This window comes from Sus scrofa, chromosome X (assembly GCF_054392235.1).
Source record: "Sus scrofa isolate SSC_HxYL_T2T_F1_AM1 chromosome X, Sscrofa_HxYL_maternal_Yorkshire_Landrace_v2.0, whole genome shotgun sequence".
In the NCBI taxonomy this organism is placed as follows: domain Eukaryota; kingdom Metazoa; phylum Chordata; class Mammalia; order Artiodactyla; family Suidae; genus Sus; species Sus scrofa.
Genome location: NC_139401.1, coordinates 20,093,523 through 20,110,356, shown reverse-complemented (window position 1 = coordinate 20,110,356; position 16,834 = coordinate 20,093,523). Strand labels below are relative to the sequence as shown.

Below are 16,834 nucleotides of genomic sequence, written 5' to 3'. Positions count from 1 at the left end.
CCTTGAATTATCTTTCTGGTATACACATCCACTTATTTTATTTTCCTCTTTAATGCTCCAGTGACATCTGGTTGCCTATAGGGAAAAACTGAATTCCTTAACAAGATATTTATAAAAGTCCTTCAGTCTATCTAGTATCCCCTGTTTGGAAATCCAGCCACACTGGACTTGCTTGCCCCTAAGCATGCTCTACTCTCTTGCTTCTGCCCTTTGAGTGTCCTCTGCCCTCCCCCACCCCTTCACTTTGCCTCCTGAATTCTTACTTATAGGCCCAATGCAAACAGGCTGCCTCCTACCCTTTCCTCTCTCCCCATACCAAGAATAAATTGTTTCCTCATCTTTATACCCACATACTTTAGACAGAATTTTGTTAGAATATTTATCATGTTGAATTGTTACCTGTGTATATGTTTATTCTCCATGCTAGATTCTGATTTTCTTAAGGAAAACAGTTGTTTTGTATTTATCACAGTTTATGCCTAATAATATTTGGTGATTATTAAGCACTTAATGATATATATGTACACGTTTACCCTATACCATTTATACTAAATTATATGTTTATTGTTCTTTGTTGAACATTTCTGCAGCCTCATAAAAAATATAAATTTAAGTAAGAAATTTACCTTTAGGAGTTCCCGTCGTGGCGCAGTGGTTAACGAATCCGACTAGGAACCATGAGCTTGCGGGTTCGATCCCTGGCCTTGCTCAGTGGGTTAAGAATCCAGCATTGCCTCGAGCTGGGGTGTAGGTTGCAGACGCGGCTCAGATCCAGCGTTGCTGTGGCCCTGGTGTAGGCTGGCGGCTGCAGCTCCGATTCGACCCCTAGCCTGGGAACCTCCATATGCCGCGGGAGCAGCCCAAGAAATAGCAAAAAGACAAAAAAAAAAAAAAGAAAGAAAGAAATTTCCCTTCAGTTTATTTTCATAGTCATCTCTATGCCACAGCAGCATTCAATAAATTAATTTGAATATCAAAATTTAAATTTGTATGTATATAAATTATTAGTAGTAGAAGGTTCTAGAATAGGACTACTGTACTGCCTTGTTTGTTAAACATGTTCTGTTTTTCTTATATGCATTGATTTAGGAAATATAATTCAGTCCACAACCTATCCAAATCTATATAATAAACGGTAGTGTGTTAATACTAATTTTTACTTTTTCTAGGTTTTAAAACGACAAGGCTATGATGCTGCTTGTGATATATGGAGTCTTGGTGTCCTCCTCTATACAATGCTTACTGGGTGAGTATGTACCATTTTATCAATATTTTGTTTGAAGTATCTAGGTTTATTTTTTAAATCTGTTTTATATCTTTTTTCCATATCTTCTCATGTTGTCTAATAATACAATTGTGTGTGTGTGTATAAAATCACATTTATAACTGAACCATTACTGTTTTCTATAATGTACTATTTATTAATATCTTGAGGCCATAAATTGATTTTTTTCTATATCTTTCTTATACTCTTATGTCATAAACATATACTATTTTAAATATTTTATTCCATAATGAATCATGTCTCAGTATTTATTTTATTATATATTAAATCCAAATTAATATTTCATTACTTATACCTTGATCTGGTACTTTATGAAGCTTCATGTTGCTGATATTTTTGACTTCAGTAGATTTCAATAAAGTATTACATTAAATGAACTACTTAAGAGTACTTTTGGACATTGCAAATAAATACACAGATTACCAGCCAAAAAAGAAATTTTATTTATTAGCATTTTAATTTTATTATAAATTAGTTACACTCCATTTGCAAACGGCCCTGATGATACACCAGAGGAAATATTGGCGCGGATAGGCAGTGGAAAATTCTCACTCAGTGGTGGCTACTGGAATTCTGTTTCAGACACAGCAAAGGTAAGTATGGCTTTCTATTAAAAGCTTTCAGAAAAATAATTTTTCATAATCTTTGGCTAGGAAAAAATAATATCAGTTAGAAATTTGTTTATAAAGTTGTATTGAAGTGATGTTAACCAAATAACTTGAACTCAAAAATTGACCAATTATTGGGAGTTGCCATTGTGTCTCAGCAGATTATGATCCTGACTAGTAATCATGTGGATATGGGTTCAATCCCTGGTGTCACCAGTGAGTTAAGGATCTGGTGTTGCCATGAGATGTGATGTAGGTCTCAACATGGTTTGGATCCTGCATTGCTGTGGCTGTGGTGTAGGCTGGCATCTGCAACTCAGATTCAGCCCCTAGCCTGGGAACCTCCATGTGCCACAGGTGCAGCTCTTAAAATAAAAGGGGGGGGGGCAAAAAAAATTAACCAATTATTTTGTTTCTTTCCCAGAAGATATTGGTTTGGCTTTATTATCTATATATCTCAAGCTACTTCTTACTGACAGACATGATGAATGATAATAGGGGTAGTCTTTGTGATTTGTGTGACTACTCTGTGCCTCACACTGCACTGTACCTAAATTATCCCATTTAATCTTCTTAACCTTGGCTTGTAAAATAGGTGGTAGTATCACCATTTCACAGAAGAAAACAAAGGCCCAGAATTTTAGTGTGAACTTATCTTCAGTTGCACACCAGGCACGTGTGGGTGCTTCAGAATAAATAGCTGATTCCAAAGCCTTGGTTCCCTAGAATGACTACACCAGGTTCTATTTTTTGGTCCATATCATGAAGAAATGGGTCTTTTTCACAATAAACAGTAATTTGGCTTTATAGTGTCTGCTTGAAATCCATTTGAAAACATTTCTCTCTGGAAGCTCTGCCATTCCCTGGATAACACTGATTTGCTTTCTAACTCCACTCTAATTTCTCTTTATTTAGAGAATATTCTCTTTTAAAAGGAACAGGAGTTCCTGCTGTGGCACAGTGCGTTTAGAATCCAGCTGCATTGTCTTGGGTCACTGCAGAGGTACAGGTTGGATCCCCTGCCCCATGCAGTGGATTAAAGGATCCAGTGTTGCTTCAGCTGTGGCATAGGTTCCAGCTGTGGCTTGGATTCAGTCCCTGGTCCAGGAACTTCAATATGCCACAGGCGCAGCCATAAAAAAAAAAAAAAAAGAGCAAAGTTTTCCATTTCAGTATAAGAAAAACATAGAGGAGGTAAGAAAGATATATACTGGTTAAAAGTGCTTGCTGATTTTCTTAGAGGCAGAAGTAGTTTGTTTTTGTCTTTTTTTGTCTTTTTTTTTTGCCATTTCTTGGGCCGCTCCCGCAGCATATGGAGGTTCCCAGGCCAGGGGTCGAATCGGAGCTGTAGCTGCCGGCCTATGCCAGAGCCACAGCAACACAGGATCTGAGCCACGTCTGTGACCTACACCACAGCTCACGGCAACGCTGGATCCTTAACCCACTGAGCAAGGCCAGGTATTGAACCCGCAACCTTATGGTTCCTAGTCGGATTTGTTAACCACTGAGCCACGACGGGAACTCCCAGAGGTAGAAGTTTAAGTTGTGAAGTGATTGCATTAGTAAATAGGGTGTGTCAAAAATTTATGTAGATACTTTTGGCAAAGAAATGAAGCTGCGATTGACCAGTTTAGTGTCTGTATAGATAATAATCTAGTTTTGTAACTATTTAAAATGATTTTTTTTTATGACCTGTGGCATATGGAAGTTCCCAGGTTAAGGGTTAAATCAGAGCTGCAGCTGCCAGCCTATACCACAACCACAGCAACACCAGATCTGAGCTACGTCTGCGACCTACACCAGAGCCCACGGCAGTGCTGGATCCTTAACCCACTGAGCCACAATGGGAACTCCCTTGTTCACTTTTTAATTCATATATTGAGCACCTACAATGTGCTTTAATAAGTAAAGGCTCCAGGGGTAAAAGATGTGGCTCAAATCGAATTCCTGATATTAGAAAGCTTGCAATCCTGATCTCATAGACGGCCAAAAATATACAGTACAATGTCATGTGTGCTGTTACAATGGTATGTTTTCTGTGCTAAAGTTCTCAGATGATGCTTAATCAGAAAGAGTTCAGGGAAAGCTTTCCAGAAGCAGTGAAGGAATTTGCCAGGCAGCTTTTGGAAGAAGGATGTAGTCTATCCCAGGCTGAGGGAGCAGCACATGCTGTGCATGGTTAAGAAGGCATGGGAATGGCACAACACTTCCTGGGTGGCACAAGTAGTTTAATATGACTAGTACAGGGTACATGTGAGAGGGGAGCCAGTGAATCCAGATTACGAAAGGCTTTGTTGATTGTGCTCCAGCCTTGGGGTTTAAGTGTTGGGGAACTGTTGAAAAATATTAAACATTGTAGTGATCAGATTCCCCTTTTTCAAGATCACTCTGTGGAGCAGTGATTCTTATCCATTCAAGTATGCCACAGACCTTTTCATGGTCAGTTGTGAGGCTAGTAAGTTAAAGCAAATAAAGGTTATCTCTTTTGGTTCTTATTTTCTTGCATTTTATTAGGCTTTTTTTGAGTGAAAGACAAGGTGAGAATGAGATACAAATAGAGCACAAAAAATTGCGTCCAACTCACAGCCTATCTCATGAATGCCATGTTATTACTAATAGCTTTTGCTCATTTGTCCAGTTAAGACTTGGAATTACAAGTATAATGTAATACTGTGAATACCCATAAAATTGGGAGGGAGAACACAGTCTGGTGTGTTCCCTCAAGAACAGGCTGCATATGTGAATGTCATCAGTTATATAGGGCATATGTGTCATAAGTGGCTTTGAGAAGAACCAGACCATAGGTACCATTTACTGAGCACTTAAGTGCCAAGGACCGTGCTGACACTTTTACCTATGTAACTGTATTCCGTCTTCACTGACTTTTATTAAGGGTATTACTTGTAAGATTTTGCACCATCTCAGGTCATAAGTAATTAAGACCTAAACTAGAGCAGTTATAGTGGGATTTGAGCCAAATGGAAGAGAAATTTATGAAGCAGCATAGACTTGGCGGTTTATTGGGCATAAGAAGCATGAGAGAAGCAGCTACCAAGTGTGAGGTTCACATTCCCACCTCAAGCAAATGAGTCGGTCTTGGTGTCCTTCACCAAGATGTGAAATAACAAAGAAGTAGTTTTATGAGGAGTCATGATTGCAGGTTTGGACATTATAAATTTAAAATGCTTCCACGATAGGAGTTCCCATTGTGGCTCAGTGGAAACGAATCCGACTAGGAACCATGAAGTTGCAGGTTCGATCCTTGCTCCATAGGTTAAAGGATTTGACGTTGCCATGAGCTGTGGTGTAGGTCACAGACGCAGCTCGGATCTGACATGGCTGTGACATAGGCCAGCGGCTACAGCTCCGATTAGACCCCTAGCCTGGGAACCTCCATACGCTACAGGTGCAGCCCTAAAAAGCAAAAAAATAAAATAAAATGCTTCCACGATATATAACTAAGAGATGTTTTCTATTAGGTAAACTGGCTATATGGATATAGATCTTAGTAGAGAAGTCTAGGGTAGACATTGATTTTAGGAGTTGTCATCAGTAGTAGCTAAAGCTGTAACATCAGTAAGCTTATCTGAGCAAAGTGATAAGAGAGCCATGGAAGGAATTTTGAGCACCACCATTTAAAGTGAGAGCTTAGCAGTAGTAGCCATTGAAGGGTAGCTGTAGGAGAAATGGTTCTAAGTGACTTCGATGAAAGAGCGCTGGTTAACACAGACTTGATTAAAATTATAATAAGAGTTTTGTTGTGCTCTGGACAGTTTTGCACACTTGCCCACTTTTAGAATTTGTTTATTTATTTATTTATTTATTGCTTTTTAGGGCCACACCTGCGGCATATGGAAGTTTCCAGGATAGGGGTTGAATCCGAGCTATAGCTGCCGGCCTACACCACAGCCACAGCAGTGCAGGATCTGAGCCTCATCTGTGACCTACACCACAGCTCACGGCAACGCCAAATCCTTTAACCCACTGAGCAAGGCCAGGGATTGAACCTCATGGTTCCTAGTCGGATTTCTTAACCACTGAGCCAAAACAGGAACTCCCACTTTTAGAATTTGGAATAGGAGGTCCCTAATTACTGTGCTTTTTATTTCTAATTCTGTTCTGTAGCTTATTCCTCTTCTTAGCTGTTAATGACAACTTAAAGTGAGAAATGTAATTATCAAACAGCTGAGGGATACTTGGAGTCACGTCTCCCCAATTCCTAGTATCCATTTAACACCAGGTTCTGTCACTTCTTTTCTTAAGCACCTCAATTCCATCCATATTTCTCCATCTCTTATACTCCACTAACTCGAAGCTACAGTCTCTCTCACCAGTCTCAAATTAGAGTCTCCAATCCATTTTCCTCCACATTTAATGAGTATGATCCCTCTAAAGTACAAACCTGACCACATCACTCCTTCGCTTTAAATTATTTCTCACCTGCATACAATGTCCACATTCGCTAATGTGGCCTTAAACGGTCTGCCCCTTCTCCCACTTTTTCTGCTGCCATGTTCTCCTTCACAGTGTGTGCTACAGCTAGGACACATTCCTTTGACATCCTTAACTGTAACACATGAGGGCTTTCCTTCAGACATTCTCTTTCCCTGAAATGCTCTTTCTCCCTGCCCTTCTCTAATCCAGTTCCCATTATCCTTCAGATCTCACATTCTTTTGCAGAAGTCAGTTCTAAGCTACCCCACCCTGTTCAGGTAGGGTGTCTCTTTGTGTTCCTCTAGCTGCACTTCATATTTATCCATCCCATCAAAGAACTTGTTTCTTTGTCTCTCCCTCATTGGGCTGAAAAGTTCATGAGGTCAGAGTTCATTTCTATCTTTTTTTTTTCCTCTCTCTCTTTTTAAGGCCTAACCTGCAGCATATGGAAGTTCCTGGGCTAGGAATTCAATCGGAGCTGCAGCTGCAGGCCTATGCCACAGCCATAGAAACACCAGATCTAAGCTGCAGCTTGTGGCAACCCTGGATCCTTAACTCACTGAGCAAGGCCAGGGATCAAACCTGCATCCTCACGGACACTATGTTGAATTCTTAACCCACTGAGCCACAGTGGGAACTCCTCATTTCTATCTTGTTCACTGCTAAATACCCAATGCCTAGCAGAATGCCTGGCCTTTAATGTATACTCAATAGATATATTGTTGGGAGAAGATTTAAACAAGTGATAGATGGCTTACAGTTATTATTTTGGAGAACATAAAACGATATAGCAATTATATGGATCTCTACACATGTAAAGCATTTGGATAGATAAAAAGCATTTGTCTTTGGAAGAAGAGGATTCTGGGTGTTTATGTTGCTTTACTTTTATGAATTTGTGATTTTTCTGTAATGCTCATAAATTGTTTCTTTTCCTTTGTCTTTTTAGAGCCATACCCGTGGCATATGTAGGCTCCCAGGTTAGGGGTCAAATAGGAGCTGCAGCTGCCAGCCTACACCACAGCCACAGCAATGCCATATCCAAGCCTTGTCTGTGACCTGTACCACAACTCACAGCAATGCCAGATCCCACTGAGCAAGGCCAGGGATTGATCCCACATCCTCATGGATACTAGTTGGGTTCATTACCACTGAGCCACAATAGGAACTCCCATTAAGTTGCTTTTGAAGTAGAAAAAAATTAAAATAACTCTGTAATCTTTGAAGAGAGCATTTGGAGCCCTCCAGTTAATTCCTTTTATTGCACAGCTATGTTCTGCTTTTCAGTATTACCTATAGCACTAAGTAGTCTTAAGTAGCTGAAAATTACTTAGAAATAAACCTACCAAAATTTAGGAAACTCAGAATATCTTAGGGGAAAAAGAGCCACAGTCCTTAAAGATACCTAAAATTTACCCTTTGTAATGCACCAAAATTACTCTTATCAGGGAGGAAAAAACAAAGACTTAAGTTTTTGCTTAAAAAAAAATTGTCATATTGACCAAACTGCTTTGTACCCAAAAGTCTGCAACCTGGAAAAAATAGTGCTACCAGGGGGGAAAAAAAAGGAAAAATACTCAACAATATTAAGTGCTATAGAAAAAATAAAAGGTTTAAGCTTGTTTTTATTATTGTTTTTGCCATTACAGGACCTGGTGTCAAAGATGCTTCATGTGGATCCTCATCAGAGACTGACTGCTGCCCTTGTGCTCAGACATCCTTGGATCGTCCACTGGGACCAACTGCCACAATACCAGCTCAACAGACAGGATGCACCACATCTGGTCAAGGTGAGTGGCCCAATCAGGCACTGTTTGCAACATGCCCTCCAGCAAAGACCTTGAGACATCCTCTCTGTACCGCAGCATCTTTCCCTTTGCCCCCCAACCTGCATGCAGTTCTTGTGTGAGATTCTCTTAAGTGGGTGATTTAGAAAAGGAAAAGTCAAGGCATGCCAAAATATCATAATAAAACTGGTTTCAGAATGATTTCTAAATTTATCAATCAGATAAGCTTTATGAATTTCCTAACTTTTCTTTGTACTTTTCTTTCTTAAACACAACCCAAAGCAGACTCTTTAAGGTTGTCAGCAGTGGCAAAAACAAGTTCCAGATAGCATGCCTTGCTGTCTCTCATGGTAAAGAATTGCAAAGGGAGAAAACTTGAAATGTCCTGAGAAAAGTAGAGACTGCTTGTTATGAGTCTGTCCCTGTCCACACTCATCCATAATTTTTTTTTTTTTTTTTTTTTGTCTTTTTGCCATTTGTTGGGCCGCTCTCGCGGCATATGGGAGGTTCCCAGGCTAGGGGTCTAATTGGAGCTGTAGCCACCGGCCTACGCCAGAGCCACAGCAACGTGGGATCCGAGCTGCGTCTGCAACCTACACCACAGCTCACGGCAACGCCGGATCGCTAACCCACTGAGCAAGGGCAGGGATCGAACTCACAACCTCATGGTTCCTAGTCAGATTCGTTAACCACTGCGCCACGACGGGAACTCCCTCATCCATAATTTCAACCTCCCACATTGGCCTCTTCAACTTTAGTTAAATCAGAGGGTTGGACCAGTGTGGTTATTTTCATTATAAGCCTAATAAAATCTATATAAATTTGCATATGAAGAAGTTATCTGGGAAAAATTCATTTCATATTCTCTGTACAAGTGACTACTCACTGTCATTATTTGTGACCTTTCTTTCCTGTTTTCAGGGTGCCATGGCAGCTACATATTCTGCTTTAAACCGTAATCAGTCACCAGTTTTGGAACCCGTAGGCCGCTCTACTCTTGCTCAGCGGAGAGGTATTAAAAAAATCACCTCCACAGCCCTGTGAAGTGACCTCAGTGAGATATTTGGTACCATGGTGTAAGCTGATAGCACAAGTTCTGGCGACAGGTAGCACATATCTGAGAGACACCTGCAAGCACACACTGTCCCAGCTGGTACCCATAATGCTGCTGCTCCTGCTGCTGCTCCCGCTTTCGTCTCTTCTCGCTTTAAATGATTGTTAGCAAGTTAGATTTTCCTGGAGCTTCAGATGAAATGAAAATGGAAACGTGATGAAGATATATTCACTGAATCAACAAGAAGAAATAATGAACATATGAATACCACCTAAAAATACACTGAATAAAGTACTCTACACCACATAGCATTATTTTTATAGGAAATATTTCATGTCCCTTAAATATTCTTTGTTAGTTATAGGGATGGACAGTTTATGTTAAGCACTTAGCTTAAACAATCCGTTTATATTAGCACTGTATCCCTTGTGCCATCCAACATTTTGTATGTTTTTGTAAACAGTTCATATACAGTACATTTCTGTACTGCTTTCTTTAATGTATACATGCCTTGTTTAACTTGGAATCTATTATTAATCAATTGACTATTAAATCTGGTTAAATAGTTCACCTGGATTAACAGTATTGTTGGACAGCCCTAAAAATGGCCAGATTGTAGAACAGCTGTTGAATGTAATACTTCCAAAATGTACATATCTTTCCCCATGTCTGTTTCACTGGTTCATTTGTTTGTTTCTTAAAGTCAGGTGCTCTGTTAGGCGAACCTAGAGAGCTGTTTTGGTTAGAAAGTTATCATATGTGTATGGCATGACATCAAGAGTACACCTGTGAAGTTAGTTCATATACTTTGCAACTCCTTAGGGTCTTTTTTCCTTAATTAAGGAAGTAGTCCTTGCACTTTTATAGTATCCGTACTTAGTATTTGGCATAAATTTGGGATTTTTCCCAGTATACATCAAAGGCCTCTGAAGAGGCCTGATAAAAAGATTGACAAAGGAAAATTTAGCAACAGGTCATTCAAGTCCCATTGGATATTTCATGTTTACATAGATCAAATTGCAGAATTTAGCATATGAATAACAGGATACCTACTCTTGTACACCTGCAAGGAAAGTATGCTTTTTTGGAAAAAAAAGGTAAATCATGATGAATTCTGTCCCATTAAGATGCTCTATATTAAACACTAATTTGAATGTAATAAAGGCCCAGGCCTCTATATGAAATTGGGCTTAAACTTTCTTATTCTGGGGAATAAAACATTCTTGATCAAACAGTATCTGTTCTAACCTGAACACATAGCTAAGGTAGGCTAAGTGAATGTTCAGCATTGAGTGTTTCCTGAATTCCTCCTGATGGTTTATAGCCACATAATGCTTTCTTTAACTTCAGAAATGATCATTTTTCATATTGGTTATTGGATCTGCTTATATTATTCATTATCTACATCTAATTTGGTAATTTCCACAGATTAAAGAAACATATGAACCCATTATTACCTGTATCTTTGCCAAGCTAGAGTACATCAGTATGTAATATGAAAAACATGAGCAAAGAAAAGGTGATTTAACCTATCTCATCAAGAATGTGCCTGAACAGATCTTTCTTAGTCATATACTAAGCAGTTTACATCAGAAACCTTTTTTCCTGCCAGAAACTTTAAATCTTCCCCTGAGAGTACAAAGCCACGAAAGCATGGTTTATCTAAATGTCTTGGAAGCCACTTGTTATTCCTTAATTTCTCCTGTGTGCAATTAAAGAGAAAGAGAAAATCTATAACATGCCTTTTGCCCAAGTGATAGAAAATGATTATTGCATAGAAATCAAACTTAAGTTTTATCTTTTAAGTGAAAAATGTATAGGAGGAGATATTTCAGAAGACCTAGATGGAGAAAGTTTTTTTTTTAATATTCTTGAGTATATGGATGCTCTTAGAAGCTGCTTTCTATTGCCTGGAAAGAAAGCTTTTTTTTTTTTTTCTCTCTATTACGTGTTTCAAGCCATGGTCATCTCAAATTCTTGTCACTTTAAAAATGTTAATGTAACTTTAGGCAAAAAAAGATATATTTTCAGATTTTTGACACTGATGCCATAAGTGCTTAAGTGGTATTGTCCATCATAGTCTTTTAGAACCGGAAGTAAGTGTGTAAATCCTTACAATTTATTTAGTCCAGCTTTCTCATACTTCATGTAAAGAACCTGACACCCAAAGCAAAGACTAGAATTCTTAACTTCCCGTTCTGTTTTTTTTCCCTCCTAACACCGTGCTGCCTTCCTCTCATAATTCACTCTACCAGGAGCTGAGTTGTTCAAAAACTACATATTTCTTTGGGCAGTCCTCTGCTGGTATATGAATGCCAAGTTAATTGCTTTCAAAGATACTGCCTTCTTTGTCTAGTACACCTGCCAGTTTTATTGGAGAAAAGCAAGTTATATATTCACAAGACTGAAGGCTATCTGCCTAAAAGCAGTTGAATCTTCTGTGATTCTGGTGTTCCTATTGTCTTTGATTTACAGCAGACTAACTTGGCCAACAGTATGCTCTAAATGTAGTATTTGTGCTGGGTTAACCTTTCCATTAATTTCTCTCCAAGTCCAGTTCCTCCGGGCCCCTATAGTTGTGGTGGTGAGGCCCTTTACCAGTTAGTGCTGCTGGCTACCAAGGCTTCTCCCAGAAGATTTTAGTTCAGTCTGAAAGATAATTCAATGTGAAAGAAGGAACTAAACTATAGGGCCACTTTTACAAATCTTCTCTTAGTTTATAATCCAAAATAATATCCAGAATGGTAGGTTGAATTTAACATTGCCAAGCACATACTAGAAAATACGGATTACACTATCGTGTGTTTTCTATCTTCCCTTTCAAGTGATGATGCTAAATGAAGGTAAGTTTTTTGTCCTTTTAACTTTTTATGTAAGTCATTTCAGCCCCTTCTAATTTATAGAGATGTCTTCTTTCTACATACAATAGACTCTTCACTTTAAAATATTTGATATGGATCCCTTTATGCACAAGCAAGTCCAAAAATGTAATAATTTTGACAAGACACAGAGTCAAGATGTTGTGAGGCTAACATGTGGGAAAAGTCATTTTGCGAGTGTCTGGGAGAGTGTGGTATATATGCAGTAGAGATTCCACGTTGCACACGCAGTAGGCTACAAGGAACAGGTTTGGGCCAACAATTACCCATCTTTTTTTTTCTTTCTTTTTTTTCTTTTTTTTTCTTTTTTGGCCATGCCCACAGCATGTGGACGTTCCTAGGCCAGGGACTGAACCAACACCACAGCAGCGACCCTAGCCGCTGTAGTAACAACACCAGATCCTTAACCCACTGTGCCACAAGAAACTCCTCCATCTGTTTTTTTAAGAAATGGTTGCTCTTGGGACCAGGGGATATCTCGGGAGATGGGGCTGGCCTGTTAGCTGTGCCCTGTACCCTCAGCCCAGAAAAGTCTTCATGAGGGGGCAGAGTGAGTTGGATAGGAAAGGGGCTGGGATGGATCTAGCCTGGGGTGAGAGCAGAAAGGCATTCAAGATTTGGGGGCTTGGTACAGATGCACATCACCATGAAAGCCAGCAATATACAATTGAACATGGTTTTGATTTTCTCAGCTTCCTGCCCTTTATAAATGACCTAAAAGTTTTCAGGTTGCTTTACTATGTTTTATAGAGAAAATTCTCTCTTACAGTGGTATCGAGCATTTGAGATTTATGAAGGCATTAGGACAGATATCTCAGGAATGTAAACGGTCAGAAAAGTCTGCTTTCTGTGATGAACAAATACAATGGCTTCCATGGCTGACCTTGGTGCTTAAACCAGGAGATTCCAATCTAGTCCTAGAGTTCTGTCCCTCTGAGAGGTCCAACTCTATGTGACTAACAAACTGGATGTATACTTTGAGCCTTATTTAATTCACAGATAAGTTGACTTAATTTTTGTTTCAGTTAATGAAAATAGTCCTCTTTTCACCTCCGGATTACTTACATTTTGCTGGTCTCTCCAAGTGACCATTGGTGGAGACCAATTAATGAAGGGATGAAATTCACTTTCTTGGAACTGTGGTATTCTGCAGAGCCACACTTAACCACTTTTTCTAGTGAAGAATCTACAGAATGATAGCTAAATATGGATGGCCAAGAAGAATTTATATCTACAGTGCGCTTTACGTATTTTTGACACTGCTGTATTCTGTGTGATTGAGTGACTTGTAACTGGTTCCAATGTGACTGAATGTGCTCAAAGAACTCTAGTAACCTAAGTCAACTTAATTTTCTTAAGCTTTGTATTACTATCAGTCTCACATTTACCACTTTGATTCCAGTCTTTTAACTGTTCATAACAGGGCATACCAAGGGTTGGGATGAGAGCATAATTCCTACCTCTTAAGGCACTTTCCTCATTATTTTGCCATATAACCTTGAAGTGCATGATAAGCTGTTTAAATGTCCATGACTTCTCCCAGAGCAACTAGCAAAGTATATGACATCGAATAGAGATTAGTGGAAAGGAAAATTTAGAGATTAAGTTCAGAGGTGCAAACCTTGAGAAAACCTCTTTAGAGCACATACCATTTGAGTTAAATATATGTAAATGTTTGTGAGAAGAGAGTCGCTATAATAGTCCTCTCTAAGTAGATTAGTTCAGTATCTAATGGAAGTGAAAATCTTTACTCCTATTATCACTATAGTACTGAATGAACTGTATTCAGAGTTTTTCAAACAAGTACTTAAAGTAGAACTTTCAAATACAAAGCAAGGGCATAAGGATAAAGGTTGTGGTTTGTGTTTCTCTTAGTTTACCATCTAAGGCTTTGTTTTTTAATTTAAAAAAAGCTTCAAGTTGTTGCCATTCCTTAGCTTCCTTAATAATTATGGCTGATGAGTTTTTAACTCTTAAAATTATGTACCTATATTAAGTTTATCTTAACTCTTACCCTAAGCAAAAAGGAAGGTATACACCTAAGGGATGTAATTATTTTGCATTTTTGGCCATGGGTGGGAGAGGGGTGGGAATCTACTTACACCGTTTTTAAAAAAGAAAAAAATCACAAATATTTTTCTACTATTATATATGATCTTACTTTATACTGGTTTCTCTCTAGTAAGGCATGCCAGAAGCCCAAGGCACCATATCATGAGTTCATATGTATTGTACCTTTTATTGGTGGTTAAATCGCATCAGATGCTTGGCACTGCTGCCATAATTATGAAATGCTTGTAAAGGATTAAATATCACTGAATACTTTAAATTGTTTTACTTAAGAATCTAATCTTGGAAGTTTTCAGATCATACTATTAATGTGTAATCTAAGCTCTTTCAGATGTATCCATGAATAATCCTGGAACAATATTGCTTGTATTCCTGTCACAGAACAGGTTTTGTAATCTTTAAAAGAAATGAAAATTTATATAATAAAGTTTCGAATAAATGCATGTATGTCCCTTTATGAGATTATTTCAATTATATGATGATTAATTCTTCACATTACCAAATTATTCAATCTAAAGTATAAGTTGTCAAGTTGGATTGATAGAATTTAAAACAGGTATGTTTCGGAGTTCCCTGGTGGCTCAGAGTGTAAAGGATCCAGCATTGTCACTGCTGGCGCTGGTTACTACTGTGGCTCAGATTTGATCCCTGGCCCGGGAACGTCCACGTGTGGTGGGTGTAGCAAAAAAAAAAAAAAAAAAATGTTTCTGAGTTAATAAGTGCAAAATATTCTACGCAAAGTCTTGGTTAACCCAAAGAATTTGTCATATCGGACTCACATCAATCACAGATCTTACCCAATACCAAATTTGATAATGATTTAACAGATACAGGGTGATCACCAGGCACCGATGAAATAATCTTTTCTTGAGGAAGTCCAAAATTTACAGATTTGGCTCCACAATGCCTCTTTTCTCCCTTATTATGGCGCATCTTGAATTCAGAATTAAAGGACACTTTCCTTCCGAGCAATGTATTCAGACATTGTTTAAACAAAGGAGTCTTTTGGTTTTGCAACATCCTTTTTTATACTTCATTAACTACACAACTTAAATACAAGAACTTTCATTTTCTTTCTGCTAGTAAGTATCAACCTTTTCTTGCTGTTTCTCCAGTATGCCAAGCATGCTTCCATTCAGGGCCTTTGTCCTTGCTGTTCCCTCACCCTAGCACACATTTCCCCCCAGATGTCCCCATGACTCACCTCCTTTCAAGTGATTCTGATGATCAGACAGATTTGGAAGCCATTTTATAACAGAAATGAAGCCTGATTTTTTTCTCCTTTGGGATTTTGTATTGGGTAATTGACAGAGACTTTTGATTTTTAAATATTTGAACTTCTCATCTTTGGAATCTGATTGCTTGCCATGTGCTGGGTACAATTGCTAGACACTTGAATGCATCATATCAATTTAATTCCCACAACAATCCAATACAGTAAGTACTATTCCAACACTCAATTTAAAGATGAGAAAATAGCCTTATAAATAGGTTAAGTGACTTGTCCAAGTTCATAGAGTAATAAGTTTCTGTATAGCTGAATTTGAACTCAGGTCCCTCCAACTCCAAAGCCCAAGTTCATCATCATTTGGCCTGGAAACAAAATTTAAATAAATTTTATAGACATCCTTTCATCCTCAATTGTGTAAACTACAAAATACTGCGTATGGAAATAGAAACCTAGATCTTTCCATTTCCCTCTAAGAAGTTCGTCTGTCATTGGTTCATTTTCCTCAACTCTAATAATGTTTGGGGCTGTATAATGCTTTGTTTAGGGGTAGGGGGACTGTACTGTGCACTGGGGGATGTTTAGCAGAATCCCTGGCCTCTGCCCACTAGTGCCAACAGCTCATCCCTCCTTCCCCAGTTGTGACACCCAGAAATGTCTCCAGACACTGTCGTGTGTCCCTGTTAGAAAACCACTGTGTTTGACAACTGTATTTTGGTCACGTAGGTATGCCCATAGCCTTAGAAAATGTTAAAATATTCATGTGTTTAGAAAGACGATTTATTTATTTATTTATTTATTTATTTTATTTTCCCACTGTATAGCAAGGGGGTCAGGTTATCCTTACATGTATACATTGCAATTACAGTTTTTCCCCCACCCTTTCTTCTGTTGCAACATGAGTATCTAGACATAGTTCTCAATGCTATTCAGCAGGATCTCCTTGTAAATCTATTCTAGGTTGTGTCTGATAAGCCCAAGCTCCCGATCCCTCCCACTCCCTCCCCCTCCCGTCAGAAGAAAGATGATTTATTTAAATAAGCTTACCTAAAAGTGAAGCTATTCATCCTGCATAGTCAGCTGCATTAGTTTTCTGGGGCAACTGCAACGAAGTACCACAGACCCGGTGGCTTAAAGAACAAAAATTTATTTTTTCACAGTTCCGTAGGCTACAAATCTGAGATCAAGGTGTCAGCAGTGTTGGTTTCTTTTGAGGTCTCTCTCCTGGGCTTATAGGTAGCTGCCCACCTTGGTCACAGGTCTTCCCCTCTATGCCTGTGTCTAATCTCTATATATAAAGACACCAGTTAAAGGGCCTGCCTTAACTATCTCATTTCGATGAAATGATCTCTTTCAAGACCCTATCTCTAAATACAGTCACATGCTCTGAGGTATTGGAGGTTATGAATTCAACATAACAGATTTTAAGAGGATAAAATTCAGCTCCTAACACTGAGTTTGTCTTCTCCCCTCCCTTCCTCCCTATGTG

The 16,834-nt window shown here is 38.7% G+C and overlaps 1 protein-coding gene across 11 annotated transcripts in view; it reads left to right on the top strand.

The window, feature by feature from the left end:
* Positions 1–14,560, top strand: part of RPS6KA3 (ribosomal protein S6 kinase A3) — a 124,459-nt gene extending 109,899 nt beyond the window's left edge. For all 11 annotated transcript variants that reach the window (XM_085008746.1, XM_085008745.1, XM_085008742.1 and 8 more), the window contains 4 exons: positions 1,170–1,246; positions 1,761–1,878; positions 7,977–8,117; positions 9,036–14,560. In XM_085008746.1, coding sequence (XP_084864872.1) covers positions 1,170–1,246; positions 1,761–1,878; positions 7,977–8,117; positions 9,036–9,158 — 459 coding nt within the window. In that variant the 3' untranslated portion in view covers positions 9,159–14,560. The remainder of the gene's footprint in view (positions 1–1,169; positions 1,247–1,760; positions 1,879–7,976; positions 8,118–9,035) is intronic.
* Positions 14,561–16,834: the final 2,274 nt, after the last annotated feature.